The sequence below is a fragment of the Strigops habroptila genome, chromosome 4 (assembly GCF_004027225.2).
Source record: "Strigops habroptila isolate Jane chromosome 4, bStrHab1.2.pri, whole genome shotgun sequence".
Taxonomy (NCBI): Eukaryota; Metazoa; Chordata; class Aves; order Psittaciformes; family Psittacidae; genus Strigops; species Strigops habroptila.
In genome coordinates, this window is record NC_046358.1 from 12,607,061 (window position 1) to 12,622,635 (window position 15,575).

The 15,575-nt window shown below is 48.2% G+C and overlaps 2 protein-coding genes across 4 annotated transcripts; one reads left to right on the top strand and one right to left on the bottom strand.

Moving 5' to 3' along the window:
• Positions 1-2,346: 2,346 nt before the first annotated feature.
• On the bottom strand, positions 2,347-11,210 carry LRR1 (leucine rich repeat protein 1). 3 transcript variants are annotated; one of them, XR_003991323.1, is made up of 5 exons: positions 10,764-11,210; positions 10,570-10,668; positions 5,981-6,708; positions 4,128-4,672; positions 3,244-3,328 (listed from the first exon to the last, which is right to left on the bottom strand). XR_003991323.1 is itself a non-coding variant. In XM_030485279.1 (4 exons), the coding sequence occupies exons 1-4, from the start codon at positions 10,941-10,943 to the stop codon at positions 3,076-3,078; spliced, it is 1,260 nt and encodes a 419-aa protein (XP_030341139.1). In that variant the 5' UTR covers positions 10,944-11,210; the 3' UTR covers positions 2,347-3,075. The 3 variants fall into 3 exon arrangements, 2 of the variants coding, with proteins under 2 accessions (XP_030341139.1, XP_030341140.1); XM_030485279.1 differs by lacking the exon at positions 4,128-4,672 and having other exon boundaries at positions 2,347-3,328; XM_030485280.1 differs by lacking the exons at positions 3,244-3,328; positions 4,128-4,672 and adding an exon at positions 4,681-5,773.
• A 1,766-nt stretch (positions 11,211-12,976) lies between these two features.
• On the top strand, positions 12,977-14,788 carry RPS29 (ribosomal protein S29). Its single transcript, XM_030485281.1, has 3 exons — positions 12,977-13,527; positions 13,681-13,780; positions 14,678-14,788. The coding sequence occupies exons 1-3, from the start codon at positions 13,466-13,468 to the stop codon at positions 14,684-14,686; spliced, it is 171 nt and encodes a 56-aa protein (XP_030341141.1). The 5' UTR covers positions 12,977-13,465; the 3' UTR covers positions 14,687-14,788.
• The last annotated feature ends 787 nt before the right edge of the window (positions 14,789-15,575 follow it).

The window sequence follows — 15,575 nt, forward strand, 5'->3', positions numbered from 1 at the left end:
TTGAAGGAGACCTAAGAGACTCCACAGCTGTCTTGCTGTCGGGCAGGGCAAACTGCTGGAGGAGATGCTCCTGGAGGGAGTGATTTCTGCTTTGGCTTTTCCTAACTCTTGGCTCCTGGCTCCTTCGCCACCTCCTGGCTGGCTGACAGCCGGCAGCGCACAGGCACGGAGCGCTGCAGCAGCCCCCCCCGGCTGCTCATCCCTCTGCAGCCAACAAGCTGCAAACCCCAACTCGCTCACTCGGCACCTCACTGCCTCTGGGATGAGGCTGCAGAGAACTTCAGCCGGCCGATACAAACGCTTTGCACCCCGGAGAGAGCTTGTTCACGGCGATTGTGAGACACCAAGAACATGAAGTTGGTTGGAACAGATTCCCAAGGGAACCTGGGGGTATTGTACACCCCTCTGGCCCCTCTGCTTGGCTGCACAAGACTTCCCTTTTCTTCACCTTTTGATGGGAAGTGGGAAAGCAGCAGTTTAGAAAGCTCTGCTTTTGACCACTGGCAAATGGTGGAGGAGCCAATGGTGGAGATGACAGGATCATGGTGTGCTGGGGTTGCTGCCACATGCTAGAAGGTGCTCTGGTACCAGCACAGTGATGGCTGCATAAGAACCTCTGCAGAACAGGGCTCCAGTGCCCCACCACTCCCTCAGTGCTGCATCTGCCACTGTAGTTTCAGAGGACTCGGGGACGCCAAGCCAGTTTTGGGGGTGACACTGGCTTCAGAGAGAATGGCAGTCCAGTCTACAGACGTGAGATTTAAAAGAAACCATCAGTGCAGCGAACTATTCCCATCCAAAAGTGCTTTCCCACATTTCTCAGTCTCCTTTTCACCCCACGGGAGGTTGCAGTCCTCTTCACGTTGGCCTTTAACCCCCTAGAAGTGCATTGTCCTCCCAACACTGCGGGACTCGGACAGGACTTGGCAGCCTTCCCCTTGCCTGCCCTGAGCTGTGAAGTGTGGATTCCTCCTCTGCCCAGCACCGCTGGCTGCCTGGGGAGCCACTCAACCATCGACATCCACACATCCGCAGCTGCCATTCCTGAGGAGTCCCAGAGGAGACCAAATTTCTGTGTCTACTCCACTTCCCTCCTCTTAATCATGCGCCCCACCTAAAAGGTATTTTTCCAAATGAGTAATCTTTAGGCTGCTGCAATCAGGACGAGATCTCTCTCCCTTTACAGCTGCATTAGCATATGACTAAAGCCTCCTATGGTTAGCTCTGCAGTGCTTTCAGAGCAGAGTTGAGGTAAACACTTGGCCTCCTCCTTCACAAGTTCTCTATAGTTGAAGAGCAAAGGAATGATTCATCCGTATCTTCTCATAGCTGCTTAAAAGTTGCCGTTTCACAAATACGGTATAAAAAGAACACAGTCAAGTTGTTTTGACATTCACAGACAGCTTTAACAACACTCAATATTTCTAGAATAAAGGCTGCTCTTCCTCAGGAAAATGCGTCTCTTAGCCTAGTCAGAGCAGAGCCCTTCAGTAGGCGTGCTCCAGTGTTTATTTCGGTTGTGAATCATAGAATAGTTAGGGTTGGAAAGGACCTTAAGATCATCTAGTTCCAACCCCCCTGCCATGGGCAGGAACACCTTGCACTAAACCATGTCATCCAAGACTCTGCCCAACCTGGCCTTGAACACTGCCAGGGATGGAGCATTCACAACTTCCTTGGGCAACCCATTCCAGTGCCTCACCACCCTCACAGGGAAGAACTTCTTCCTTATATCTAACCTAAACCTCCCCTGTTTAAGTTTTAACCCGTCACCCCTTGTCCTTCTGAGATTAGGAAAGGGTTTGAAACTGATGATTTTTAGAACACAGATGGAGTTTGTGCTCACATAGGAGATGTTAAGTGATGCCTGCAAGCCAGCACTTTCTTCCAAAGCCTGTTGCTGCCCTTTAGGCAGCTGCTCACACTGTACATGGCATTTAGTGGTGCCTTGAAGCCAAGCCTAGATCAGTTCTGCACTCAGTAACAACGGGTGTCCTGTTTTCCCATGGAAACTACAAGTAATTGCCACAGCAGTGTACTTACCTATGACCCTGATGGATGCAAACGTAGTTCACTCCTGGGCAGTCAATACTTCTTCAAAAATAAAGTGTGTCGTGCTCCCTCCAAGCCATCGTGTTTTGCAGGGCATGGGATGCCTAAAGATATCTCAAGGGAGTTCTGTTCCATGCTGTGTCAATACATAAGCCACGGAGCACTGACAAGACACGAAATAAGGGTATGTGGATACTCTCAAGTCTTTTGGTATCTTTACCAGGAGACAGGCCAGCAGCTAATCCATAGAATCCACTGAATGAAAAACTCATTAGAGAAACCACAATTCACATGTACATAGAAGGGTTTCAAAATTTAATAAGTTGACTCAGTGAACAATTCAACAATCTTTAAAACATCAGAAAAAAAATTTAGGTGACACATTTAGAAAAAGACATTTCTTGTATTACAAAGAGATAAAATGAAAAACATTTGCTCTGGTAAAAAACCAGCGATGCTGGTCCCTGCTTGAAGTGAGAATGCTGTAACAGAACTCTTAAAAAAGCGGCACCTGGAATTATATGACCAGTTTTGAACTGCTCACACCATCACTTCTTCTCATAGCAGCCTACCAAGTTGCTCTACAGTAAAAAAGTTGGGAAGAGTACAGTCCAGTGATAAAGTCATCTTCTGACAGCAGAATTCAGAGCCTCGAGTGTAAGCAAAGCAATCTGATACAAGCTCGCCTTCCTTCTAGCAACAAGAAACCACTTAAACCACAAAACAAAGGAAACTGTCATGATACTCCAAACAAAGTCACAGTAATAGGGAAGGAAAAAAAAAAAAGCAAAATACATTCTAAGGAAGATTCCTTCAGGCTAAGCATCACTTTTTATTCCAGCCAAAGGGAGATTCTAGTAGTGGAGGAACAGTTGCGCCACCTGCCCCCTCACTGCAGGGCTGACATCTGCTGTTGGCAGCAAACACCCTATGACAGCACATGTGGGTAACAAGCAGAAAACAGTTTCAGGCTCCTCCGTCACTGGACAGAACGTCAGGCAGAGCTTTTGTGCCCAATAATGGTCACCCGTTACTCTGGAGGTACCTATCCAGGAACTGGGAATAGCAGTTTAGAGAACAGAAGTAGCAGATGATGGGTGCTTCCGTACCTCCCATGTTATCCACAAGGACCACGGTGTGAGCTACGTGGTGGAGATTCATGGTCACTGTGATCTGAATGAAGCTGCTCAGACAGGCACTTCCACACTGGCATGTTTTAGCCACTTCCAGATCTTCACAAAGGTGAGAAGGAAGGAGATGACAACCATAAGGGATTCTGTTGAACAAGAGCAAAAGTGTGAATTCACTACAAAATTAACCAATGTCACTTAAACACACTGACACACCATATGCACCAGTTGGAAGAAACCCTATTCACAGATCGGAGACACGGCAAATCTGAAATTCTGCCACTTGCAATGTTGGACTCGTTAGGAATTAAACACCACTTTCCAAGACAGATACTTTTAGTGATTGTTTCTAACATGCAACCATGTTACTGACTAACCCTTAAGTACCAAGGACCTGAACTCCAGAAGACACTGCCACAAGAACCAGGGAGCTCACACAAATCGTAACAGACTGTATCACAGCGATAGAGAACTAGAGAATTAAAAAAATTAAGAATAATGAGACAACTGGGCATATCTCTGCTCTTCCCTCAAGCTAGCCAGGAAGATTGCTGTGTTTCATGCTGGCCTGACAAAGCACCCTGACTCTCTAACATGAGGAAGTGGTAGTACCATAAAAACACTGGATCTAGAGGAAACAGGAGCCTTTTTGCAGTAGTACTACCTTGTAGGCAATAAATTAAGGTTCTCTTGATACACGGCTCTTTTTGTCCATCATGTCAATAATGACATCCAGAGACAGGAACAAGAATTGCTTCTTTTTAAATTCACAGCAGAGTGGCATTGTGTTTGGGGTACAAACTGAATGTTTTCCCTGAAGTACTCCATTGAGTTAACTTCAGCGTGGGTATCACCAGTGCCCAGCTGTCACTCCAGATTCACACCATAGGTCTCACTGACTCACATCCCAACTACGCCTACGTATTCCCAATTCTTTCTACATACCATCATTCACATAACTAAGACTCCTGTGAGGATTTTTTTCACCACCTCTATTTCAGGACATCCTTTTTTCTAGTCAGGAAAAGCATAATCACAGCTGGCACTTGCCCAGAATGCCACTAGGAAGATTGATGTCCCAACATTTGCTTTTACATCTTCCCTCCTCCTGTTTTCTTCCTTTCTCAAGGTTTTTACAGCCCATCATCACTTGTTTGTCATTCTTTGTTAATTTTCACAGCCAGTGAATGTCAGACAGAATGCCTGTTGCCCACTTGTTAGACTTTTCTATTTTCTTTTCTGTTGAAGATAATAAGGAGCACTCTGACCAATGCTGTCTCCTAATAATAATCACAGTCCCGTAGGCAAGGGGACTGTTTCCATTGCCCCTTGTCTCACTGAGACTCCTGGAGCAGAAATACTTTCTTGTTCTGTGTGGTGCCACTTTCTTCAAGCCTTCTGCATGAGGGTCAGAAGCTGGGGTTATGCCTTAAGTACTATGGCAAGGTAACTGAGCACCAAATCTGTCTGGTGCTGAGGGATTATATTCTCTAGGGAAAAAAAAAAATCAAACCAAAATGCCACAAACATGATAGCATATTTCTATCAAAATCACTGCAATTTATATAAAGTTGGGAAAGGAGACATGTGGAGTTTAATTACTCTTAATAACATCAGCAAGGTCAGAAAGATATGAGCCAGAACATTTGGTTGCTCAGCTCATTTCCAGGGTGTGCCCTGCGTGCCTGTGGACACCTTTAGCACAGACTTCAGAGTAATGAACCCAGGTTTATGGGGCGCTCCCCACCCCCAAGGCAGGAATGAGCACAGAATGTAGATTAGGAACCCCTTAGGTGTGTCTCTCACCCCCTGCCTGTACCCATGACTCTCTTCCATCTTCTTGCTCCCTTTCCACCCAGAAGAGGGTAGGAGTAGCAGTGGCTGATATCGGAAAGATCAGTGGCAGCATGCAGGCAGCGCTATGTGAGTGGTGTGGGGGAAGGGGAGAAAGCTGATAAGGAAGAGCAGCCTAGCAAGGACAATGTTTACTTGGTGAAATAAGAATTTTAAAATTACTTCAGAACTGGGCTTCTCCACCTAAGACAGAACAACCTTACTCCCACACCAAAGGAAATTAACAGCTTAAGGAAAACCTAAGGTAGGGAGAAGCCTGTGGTTGGTAGCGCTGACTCCAGCATAACATTTGCTCTCTGTGAAGCCACCTGACTGTACCTTTCTAACTCTGCTCAGCTTGTGGAAGGTCCCATCTCCAGCAAAGGAAGACCAATCCGTGGCTGCAACTAGGAGCTGTATGGTAGGTTACCATTTGCCAACATACTATTTTCACAGAGCAAAAGATAGCAACAGGCTAACAGGTAGCATGCACTGCTTAATGCGAGCACAAGATGAAGGGCAACCATGTCTGAAAGCAATTCCCAAGCTAAAGCCCAACACAAAACACGATCGGTGCCACAAAATCCACTGTAACGTAAGCTCCTCAATACTAAATTGAGGTTCAGGGTTGTAGATCTGATTCTCTTTTCCCATAGTTGGGCAAGAATATTGTTACAGTACTCCCATTTTGTGGATAAAACCATTTCAACCTGTAACTTTCTCTAAATGCTTCCACATCACTGATTTCCTGTGTTATCCTGTATAACAAAGGGATGATTTTACAAATGGAATTCAAAGCAACTTTAACCTTATGATTTTTAATAAGTGAAGAGCAGTAAGAGCAACAGTCACTGACTGGGACAACAACAACAAAAAATCCCCAAACCCAAACAAGTCAGGAAAGTTTAGACTCAACAGGTTTGAAACAGCATAGGTGCAATGTGTACCCATCATGCTACTCTTACCTGTAATTTAGGGTTGCTCTTGCAGCACACTCTAATAAAGTCAATGGTATTTGCAATTGTATGTTGGGAACAAGTGGATTGGGCTGTTCAAAAGGATTTCCAAAGAGATCCAGGCTCTCGAGACAGAGTTTCCTAAAATCACTGGGCAGGAAAGGAAGTTTGTTTCGAGCTGCTGACAGAAAGCGTAGATGATCTAACTGGCCAATCTTGAATGGCAGCCTAATCAACTCATTGTCATCCAGCTTCAAATTCACGAGTTCTCGCAGCTGGCAGAACTGAATTGGAAGTGCTTTGATTTTGTTTTGGCTCAGGTCCAAGAACTGAAGAGATTTCTGAAGGGTGGAGTCGCACAGAGCCCCACTGAACGCCTCCAGGTGATTGTCGTGCAAAATGAGCTCCTGAAGACAGGTCAGGTCACCAATAGTAGCTGGCAGCTGCTTAATGTGATTATGACTTAGGTCTAGTTTTCGGAGTTTCTTCAAACAAAGCACACGCATGTCGATCTGAGCCAGTTTGCAGTACGAGGCTTGGAGGTGTTCAAGGGAATAAGGGAAGTTTTTGGTGAGAGGGTAGTCTCTTCTTGATGTTATGATCATTTTTGTCTTAGGTTTTTCAACTTCTGAGTTCTTTGCTGGTACCAAAGTTGAGAGAGGGAGAGCTCCTGTGTCAGTGCCTTGGTGAGCCAGTCTCACAGCTGAAAGGAAATTCTTTAAATTGCTGGCATTTGCCTATGGGAAAACACAAATGTGGAATTAAAAGTTCATTATTCTTGTGCTTATTTGTACTAACACTTTCTGAACTATTTGGTACATGGATCAGGGGCTACTAACTCAGCAGGGCAATGAAATGGGAAAGGGAAACAAGTCGGGCTTATTAGGTTGACGTGCTGATTACGGTATTTAAGAACAAATGGCATGCAATTTGAATGGGAAGTTATGACCTTTCTCAATAATCTAGATCAAACAAACTGGGCTGCATTACTCAGAAAAGAAACAAAGCACTGAATTCATAGCTGAAAATAAAATACAGAACAAACACCTGACACACTGTGATCTTCCTAACCTGTACCATGACAAAGGGACAATTACGGAAACACATGCGGGAAAATCTGAGATCTAAAACTTGAGGTGATAATTCTGAAAATTGCTAGGAAAGAAAAGGATGGAAGCTGAGGTTAAATGCAACAGGCGGAAAGCTTCAAGGCAGGTTAGGTAAGTGCTTCTGGTCACACAGAGCAGCTCTGGTTGGTTGTACCAGAATCAAACAAGAGGATAATTACTTGCAGTCCTTCTTCAAACAACTGACCAATTTTGCTTTAACTGGGATATACTACAATGCCAATAAATACAGTTAAATTAATGGAGTATCAGATAAATTTTAAATAAAAGTCAAGAAAGCTGCGATACATCTGTTGTACTGATATAATTAACTTTCAGGAACAGGAGGGCGACCAAATATTTCTCTCTAAATTTTCCAGCAAGTCTCTACTCAAGCTGATGTGCAGCTGACAGACACTAAGCTATAAAGTGAATCCTAAAATAAAACCCACGATACATCCATGCAAGTAAAAGTCATCTCCTATTGCAAGAAAGAACAAACTTGGAGTTTTGGCATGGCTCAGGGTTGAGAAGTTTGCACTCTGCTCCCAGCTGTAACTTGGCCAAACCCAGTGACATTCATTTCTGCACCTGAAATAAAATTTTACTCTGAAATGTATTTGATTATGCTAAATTCTAGAGAACTAGCTTACACAATATGCTATAAGCACCTAGCACAACAGAGCAATCATCTTGGCGACTTCTGGATGCTAATGTGACATAAATAAAGACAATAATGGTTAAACATATTTGACTGCACCAGTATCCTAAATTGATTGCTTTACTGAAACATCCCATGCACATCTGTCATGGTTTAAGCCTTTTTGGGGGAGGGAAAAGCGGGGGAGTGAGTGAGCGGCTGCGTGGTTCTGAATTACCGGCTGGGCTTAAACCATGACAACATCTATTCTCTTAACTCCTGACGTGATACCCTCCAGCCATGGGGAAGTTGCACATCAAAAACCTTTGTATTCAAGACCACCAACATTCATTATCTCAGCCAATCTAAATAAATTAGCCTCAGAATGCTGCCCTAACTACATGCAAATGTGGCATGTTTTTGTATCTGCAAAGATGCTGTTGAGAAACCCTGAATACATTGAAAAAAAATACTACGGTATATGTAAGAAAAAAAACAACCCCAAAGAATTAGTTGGAAGTGCTCAGGATGCAATTTTCTGCCACAAGTCGAAAGTGTCAACCACAAAAAAGATGCTGGGAAAAGAAGTTAATCTGTGTTGATGCCTTACAGGTCTCTTGTTTCAGAGCTAAATGCGTGATGACAAGGCAATCAAGAGATTACAGGGATTTCAGACCTTGTGTGCAATGCAGCAGGCACAGGCTTGCTGAAGGGAAAAAAACCAAGACAGTGACTTTTTTTTGCTCCAGGGTTGAATGCTCCAGACCAACATTTCTCAACTTAATTTCTTATGTGGCCGAGTGCAACAAATCGCACCACCTGGCAGAATACAGAGTGGGATTTTGCATGCTAGTAGTTGCACACAATCGGGATAGTTGTACCTTTGTACCTGGAAATATCTTTTTTACCAAGCTTTTATCTATCTTTGAGAGTTAAGAAGCCTTTATGTAATGAAATCATCGAAGACTAGCAGAAACACCACAGAAAAGTTATCAAATATCTTGAACTGTGTTTCTGAATTTGGAGCATTTAAAGGGAATGCATAGTTTCACTGGTTTTGGAAGAATTCAGTGGATTTGTTCCTGGAGCTTGACAGTACCAGGGTGAGCCGTATGTTAAAATGGGGAGCGAGGATCTAGCCTCCTCGGGGCAAGTCTGGTCATTACCCAAACTCCTGTTTCATTAGATCACCATCCTCACAGTGAAGAACTGCTTCCTAATATCTAACCTAAATCTCCCCTTTGTCAGTTTAAAGCCATTCCCCCTTGTCCTATCCCTCCAGACCCTTGTAAAAAGTCCTTTCTTGTTGGCCCCTTTAGGTATTGGAAGCTGCTCTCAGGTCCCTCAGCAGCCTTCTCTTCTCCATGCTGAACAACCATATTTCTTCCTAATACATTTATAAAAAAATTTTGTTTCCCTTGCTCTGCCCACCCATTTGTTCAGCTCATAAAGCAAAAGCTCTCTAGGCTTCACTCCATGGCTACACCTCCATGAAACATTATTTGAGCTCATACACCCAGAGTGTACTGAGATACCTGTAGGCAGATATCTCAATTTCAGGTCTGAAAACAGTGCTAAATCCCCCCCACATTACAGCTATTTAATCAAGAAGAAAATCGCCAGCAGCCTTCAAATACCTAATATGGTACTAAAAGGGAGAATTATAAATTGTTCTACTAATTCACTGTGTTGCTCAAGCAGACCTCGCAGCCTGCCCTGAGCTCTACCCCACTCCAGTAAGACTGTTGTCAGTGCTGGTGCAGCTGCAGTGTAAGCACACCTTGTGCATTTCTCCTTAGACAGGCCCTTTGAGAAAGCATTCTGCCTGCGAAGGAGTAAGCTTTACCACTCATGATTACAGCTGCTCAGTCTGTACATCACTGAAATTATTAAAGGATCTCCTTCAGGCCAAAGAATCATGTTTACAACAGAAAGTCAAACTGACTTCCCAAACAAGCCATCAATATTATTTGCTTTTATTTACATATCCTAACTCTGAGGTTTTAGAAAAACTCCTCCACTTTCCTCTGCTACAAGGCAACAAAAGTTTACTGGAACAGGCACAGGAAGAAAAAACTTAACCACATGAAAACTGCATGTTAATATATGATTTTTTTTGGTGAGTTTAGTGTTATTAAAAACACTTTACAGCTTCTAAATAGCTGATGAAGTGTAAATAAATATATTGGTGAGTCCTACTACCAGCTAAACATTAAGGTGAGATGGTGCATGTACTGCTGATCCATACCTTGTGTGTCTCCAGCTTCGACGCTGCTTGTCTGCTAATACAAGAGTATTCTCCTTTTTTCTTTTTTCATTAGAAAGGCTGTAAGCAGTAACCTTTTTTTCATGGAATATACAGCTAAATAGCAAGATATTGTATCAGAGAGATGAAAAGAGTCGTTTCTCTCTAAACAAGCAATGAAGAACAATGTGAAAATAGACTTTTCCCGCTCTTGCTCTTTTCTCCCAAGGGAGCAGGAGGCAGAATCAGAAAGCAGCCCAGCAAATCAGCTGGGCTCAGCCTTCCTAGCACAGAATGAGTGAGCTCACTTCTTTTTCCCTTTTTGCTATCCCTACTGAAGGCATAGAAAGCCAAGCTCCTTCATGCCGCTTCGTTTACATCTGCGCCAAAGTTGTGGCAGGTCAAAGACGACTGTTAAGAGTTACTCGCTGTGTGGAATCTGTTGGACGTCCCCAAGCAGACAAAACAGCCCGGGGACCCTCCGGGGCCTGTCCAGCACGGTGGTGGAGCAGACCCCGCGGGCCACCCTGCCACCTCCGTACGGGTGGCACCTCTAGCACGGGCACGGCACCGATTCCCCGCCGGTGTCCCGGGCCCCCGCACCCACCTTGCTGAGGCAGACATCCACGGCGGGCTCCCGGAGGCGCACGGTGGCCTTGCCTTCCTCCACGAACCGGGTGAAGAACCGCTCGATGTTCTCCTGCACCTACGAGGCACAGCGGGCGCTCAGCAGCCGCGGCGGGACGAGGGGACCCGCTCCGCCCCCCGGCCCGGTCCCCCCGCCGCCGCCGCAGTCCCCACCTTGTAGCGAGCCCCGACCCGGTCCCGCGCCGTGCACACCATGAGGTAAACGCCACCGCCCTGAGCCCGTCCGGGCGGGCGGCCGAGCGAGAGGAGCGCCCTGGTGCCACGGCCGCGACCCCGCAGCCCGCAGGTGGGCAGGAGCCGGCTGACCACCTCCACCTCGCACTGCAGCCGCATCACCGCCCGCCCCGCCGCCGACCAACGGCCCGCTCAGCGGCGGGCGGGACGCGCCGCGCCACTCGGGGGCCTTCCGCACTGCCCGCGCACAGGCGCCCGCCGTAATGCCTGGCTCCCGTTATCCCGCCCTCCGTCGCCAGCCAGGGGCCGCGGGACCGCCCGGCGGAAGAGCTCGCGGGGCGGGAAGGGAGGGCGGCGGTACCGGCGGTACCGGCAGCATCGGAAAGCCCGAGCGAGGGGCCCTCAGCGCGGGGCTCTGCGCCGGCGCCCCCTAGAGGAGGCGATCGGCTCGGCGGGAAGGGTAGAGGTCAACGGCGGGTGGGAGGAGAACGTAGAGGAGCTGGGGGGACGGCGGGTGTGAGGGGACACGGGGGAGCTGGGGGGACGGCGGGTGTGAGGGGACACGGGGGAGCACGCCAGCAGCCACGCTGGTCCCCTGGGCTTGACGAGCACGGCACGCTGCCCGTGCTGGAGGAGCCCAGGCCAGGGGGTGAGGAACACGGAACGGGGCAGGTCCAGCGCCACAGCCAAATCTTTTGGGCAAGTTCTACAATTGTATGTAATGGAGGAATAAAAGTTTTACAAGAAATCCTTCTGTGTGTTTGTTAGCGAGGGTACTGGCTCTCCCAATGCTCCCTCTGAGGTTCTGCCTAGCACAGCGTCAGCAGAAATGGCTGCCACTGACAAAGCGTCTCCTCAGTGATGGCCCCGTCCCCAGCGTGGCTGGGCTGGCTGAAGGGGGCTTTGCTGCTAGAGTTGTCTTTGGTAGCACCACTACGAATGAGTGGTGGGCATTCAGAAAACAAGCTTGGGTAAAAGGCCATATTCACCCACTGCAAGGTACGGTTGCCTTGTGATTGACTGAGATGCCAGTGCCACTCTTTACTCAACAAAATGTGAGGCCTTATGAAAAACTAATTGCCAAAATAACAGGAAAAAATTCAATAAAATGAAAAATTTGAAAGAATTCACAATGTGAAAGTGGTTTGGTAGACAGAGGGTGGGTCAGGGATCTCCTTATAGCAGCCTTCCAGTACCTAAAGGGGCTGAAATGAAAGCTGGAGAGGGGCTTTTGAAGAGGGTGCATAGGAATAGGACAAGAGGGAATGGCTTTAAACTGACAGAGGGGAGATTTAGGTCAGGTATTATTAAGAAGCTCTTCCGTGTGAGGGTGGTGAGGCACTGGCACAAGTTGCCCAGAGAAGCTGTGGCTGCCCAATCCCAAGGCCAAGTTGGACAGGGCTTGGAGTAACCTGGTCTAGTGTGAGGTGTCTCTGCCCATGGCAGGGGGGTTGGAACTAAATGATCTCTAAGGTCCCTTCCAACCCAAACCATTCTGTGATGCTATGATCTCTGACAGTGAAATGGCAGCACCTGGGAAAAATTGCTCTGGTCTGGGACACAGTAGAAACTGGGATAATACCACTGAATTTGAGAGAACTCCTGGGTCGAAGGCACTCACCAGGTGGAAATTAACCCTGCTACACGCATGGAGCAGGCTGTTTGCTGCAGGGTGTGGCAGGCGACGACGAGGTGAGGAGTGAGGACAGCAGCAGTGGTCTCACCTGATCCCTTGCCCAACAGTGCCAGTTTTCACTGTGGTAGCCAGCATCGGGAGAAAAAGAAAGTAAAATCCGTGAATCCTTTCAGTATTGGCTTCCTAAGTCATTCTTTTTAAGGACAGGGCTTAGAGTTTTAAAGTTGCTTTGTCATTTTTAGCAATCAACTGCTTACTGGCATCAGAGCACACAAGCACAGAACGCCGCTGTGCCGTGCCGCCAGCAGGGGCGGTGCGCGCACGGCCGCGGTGTTCCAGCAGGAGGCGGTGTAGTGTCGGGTCCCGTAGCGGTGAAAAGGCGGTGTTCCAGCAGGAGGCAGTATGTGGCGTGCCCCTCAGCGGTGAAAAGACGGTGCCGCGGTGTTCCAGCAGGAGGCGGTGTGTGGCGTGCCCCGTAGTGGTGAAAAGGCGGTGCTGGGGGCGTGTGTGCCGTCGCGGGTAAAAGTTGTCGCGTCGCTACTCCGCGAGGAGGCAGTGTGTGCCGTGCCAAAAGGAACCCGCGTCTCTCTGTGTTGCCCAGGCTACGCTGCAGTGGCTATTCACAGGCGCGATCCCGCTACTGACCGGCACGGGAGCTTTGACCTGCTCCGTCTCCGACCTGGGCCGGTTCACCCCTCCTTAGTCAACCTGGTGTGCCCCAGCTCCCCGGGGCTCACCATATTGATGCCGGCCTTAGCGCGGACGCCCGCTCGGCATAGCGCACTGCAGCCCAGAACTCCTGGGCTCAAGCGATCCGGCGGGCTCAGCCTCCCGAGTAGCTGGGACTACAGGCGCGCGCCACCACGCCCGGCGCTACTCGCAGCCGCGCTGCCGCCTCTAGTCCCGCCACAGCGCTGACGTCAGGCGCGGAGGGCGGGGAAAGCGGGCGCGCCGCGCCGCGGTGCAGGGCGGGACGCCGGGCAGGGGTGGTCAGCGCGTGCGCGGGCTGCCATTTTCCTTTCCCTGTCAGGCGCACGGCAGCAGCATGGGTCATCAGCAGCTCTACTGGAGCCACCCCAGGAAGTTCGGCCAGGGCTCCCGCTCCTGGTACGTGTGCGCCACGGAGGCTCTGAAGGGGGCTCTTGGGCCTCCTGTGGCCTAAAGGGGTCTCCCTTTAGGTAGCCCCCTCACTCTATTTCTTCTTTCCTTCCTGCCGCCATTACCCGTCCTGACCGGCCTCGTTCTCTTCTTCCCTCACAGCCGCGTGTGCTCCAACCGCCACGGCCTTATTCGCAAGTACGGTCTGAATATGTGCCGGCAGTGCTTCCGCCAGTACGCTAAGGACATCGGCTTTATCAAGGTAAGCGCCGGCATCGGGAGCATCTCTCATGTGAGGAAAGGCTGAGAGAGCTGGGGTGGTTTAGCCCGGAGGAGGCTCCAGAGAGACCTTATTGCAGCTTTTCGGTTCTTAAAAGGGGCCTTTAAGAAACACGGGGAGAGACTTTTTAGCAGGGCCTGTTGCGATAGGACAAGGGTAATGATTTTAAGCTAAAAGAGGGGAGATTCAGGCTGCATGTGAGGAAGAAATTCTTTACAAAGAGGGTGGTAAAATACTGGCACAGGTTGCCCAGAGAGGTGGTAGATATGCCATCCCTGCAGACATTCAGGGCCAGGCGGAATATGTCTGTGGACAACCTGATCTAGTTGAAGGTGTCCCTGCTTATTGCAGGGGGCTTGGACTAGGTGAGCTTTTGTCATGGTTTAGACCCAGCCAGTAACTCAGCACCATGCCTCTGTTTGCGCACTCTTCTCCCCTGTTCCAGGCAGGATGAGGAAGAGAATTAAAAGAATGTAAACCCCACGGGTTGAGATAAGAACAATTTTAATAACTAAAATAAAATGTAGTGATAATAGAAAATACCAGTAATAATAGGAAACGAGAAAAAATGAAAGCTTAGAAAATGCAAGTGATGCACAGTACAGTTACTCAGCACCCCCTAACCAATACCCAGCCCAACCTGAGCAGTGATTGGTCCCTTCCGGGTAACTCCTTCCCGTTTATATACTGGGAATGATGATGTGCTGTGGGATGGAAAACCCCTTTGGTTAGTTTGGGTCAGGTGTAAAAATAACTGTTATAGCTGAAACCAGGACACTTTTGAAGGTCCCTTCCAACCCAGACTGTTCTGTGATTGTGCAGGAGGGTTGTGTGTACTGTTTTCCGCTGACTCCTCTTGCCTTTCTCACTGTCTTGCAGCTGGACTGAGCACCAGGAGGATGAAGCTGTCGCCAGAAGCTCCCTGGGCTTCCCTGACACATCTGCAGCGTCTCGGCACAGCTCTAGACAATAAATAGTCTTTCCACCTGACTGATGCGTGCACGTTTACCTTTTGTAAAGGTTCTGATGGCTATGGGGCTTCTAATCCCTTACAGTGGTCCTTCTAGAGGCGTGGATGCTGCCCTGGGGGCAGGTCTAAAGGAGCCTGCCCTGCTGTCCTCTGTTACCTATGCAAACCAGGGTGGTCTTAAGAGTCTTGATGGTCCTGTGATGCCCCTGAGCCTTCAGGCTTGTGAGCAGTGCAGTAGAATGGTCCTGTTAAAATGGTCAGGCATGAATGGCTAACATAGGAACAGGTGATGTTGCAGCATGTCTGTCTTGCAGAACTGTACTTTAAGCTCTGTATGCAAGCCTGCCTCACTTGTTGGAAGGTTTATTGCTTCAGGGTGTGGGGAAAGTTACATTTGGTATCAGAACAAGGTAGGGAATAGTATGGGGAATTAATAGGGTTGGAGCCACATCCCCCTTCCTCTTTCCTCATTTCTTGAGGTCTCCAGCCACTTAAAGTTGTGGTGTGATTGGTCTGAAGAATGTTGAGTTTAAAAAGAAACAAACTGTGCCCTAGGCCTGCAGTTGGGCTTTCCATTTCCCTCCACAGGGATTAAAAGCATCAGGGTGCTGTCCTAGTATTGAGGCTTGTCACTGTCGGTGAGATCACTGACTAGATGAATGTTTCAGTGATGCTTGAAACGGCAAATGAGCTGATCCCTTCCACCCTGTGTGCTCTGGATCTCATTTGGGAATTCCTAATTGCTTTTTTTTTTGTCTCACTGGTTGCTGAATTGAATGAACAAGGGTGGTGAGGAGGGAATAGGAG

What these genes read in the sequence shown, in the direction of transcription:
- LRR1 (XM_030485279.1), bottom strand. Translation starts at nt 10,943, where the DNA reads ATGCGGCTGCAGTGCGAGGTGGAGGTGGTCAGCCGGCTCCTGCCCACC. An exon ending in TGGATGTCTGCCTCAGCAAG is followed by an intron (nt 6,709 to 10,569) that starts GTGGGTGCGGGG and finishes GTTTTCCCATAG; the next exon opens with GCAAATGCCAGCAATTTAAA. An exon ending in AGAGCAACCCTAAATTACAG is followed by an intron (nt 3,329 to 5,980) that starts GTAAGAGTAGCA and finishes CTTGTTCAACAG; the next exon opens with AATCCCTTATGGTTGTCATC.
- RPS29 (XM_030485281.1), top strand. Translation starts at nt 13,466, where the DNA reads ATGGGTCATCAGCAGCTCTACTGGAGCCACCCCAGGAAGTTCGGCCAG. An exon ending in GGCCAGGGCTCCCGCTCCTG is followed by an intron (nt 13,528 to 13,680) that starts GTACGTGTGCGC and finishes CTTCCCTCACAG; the next exon opens with CCGCGTGTGCTCCAACCGCC.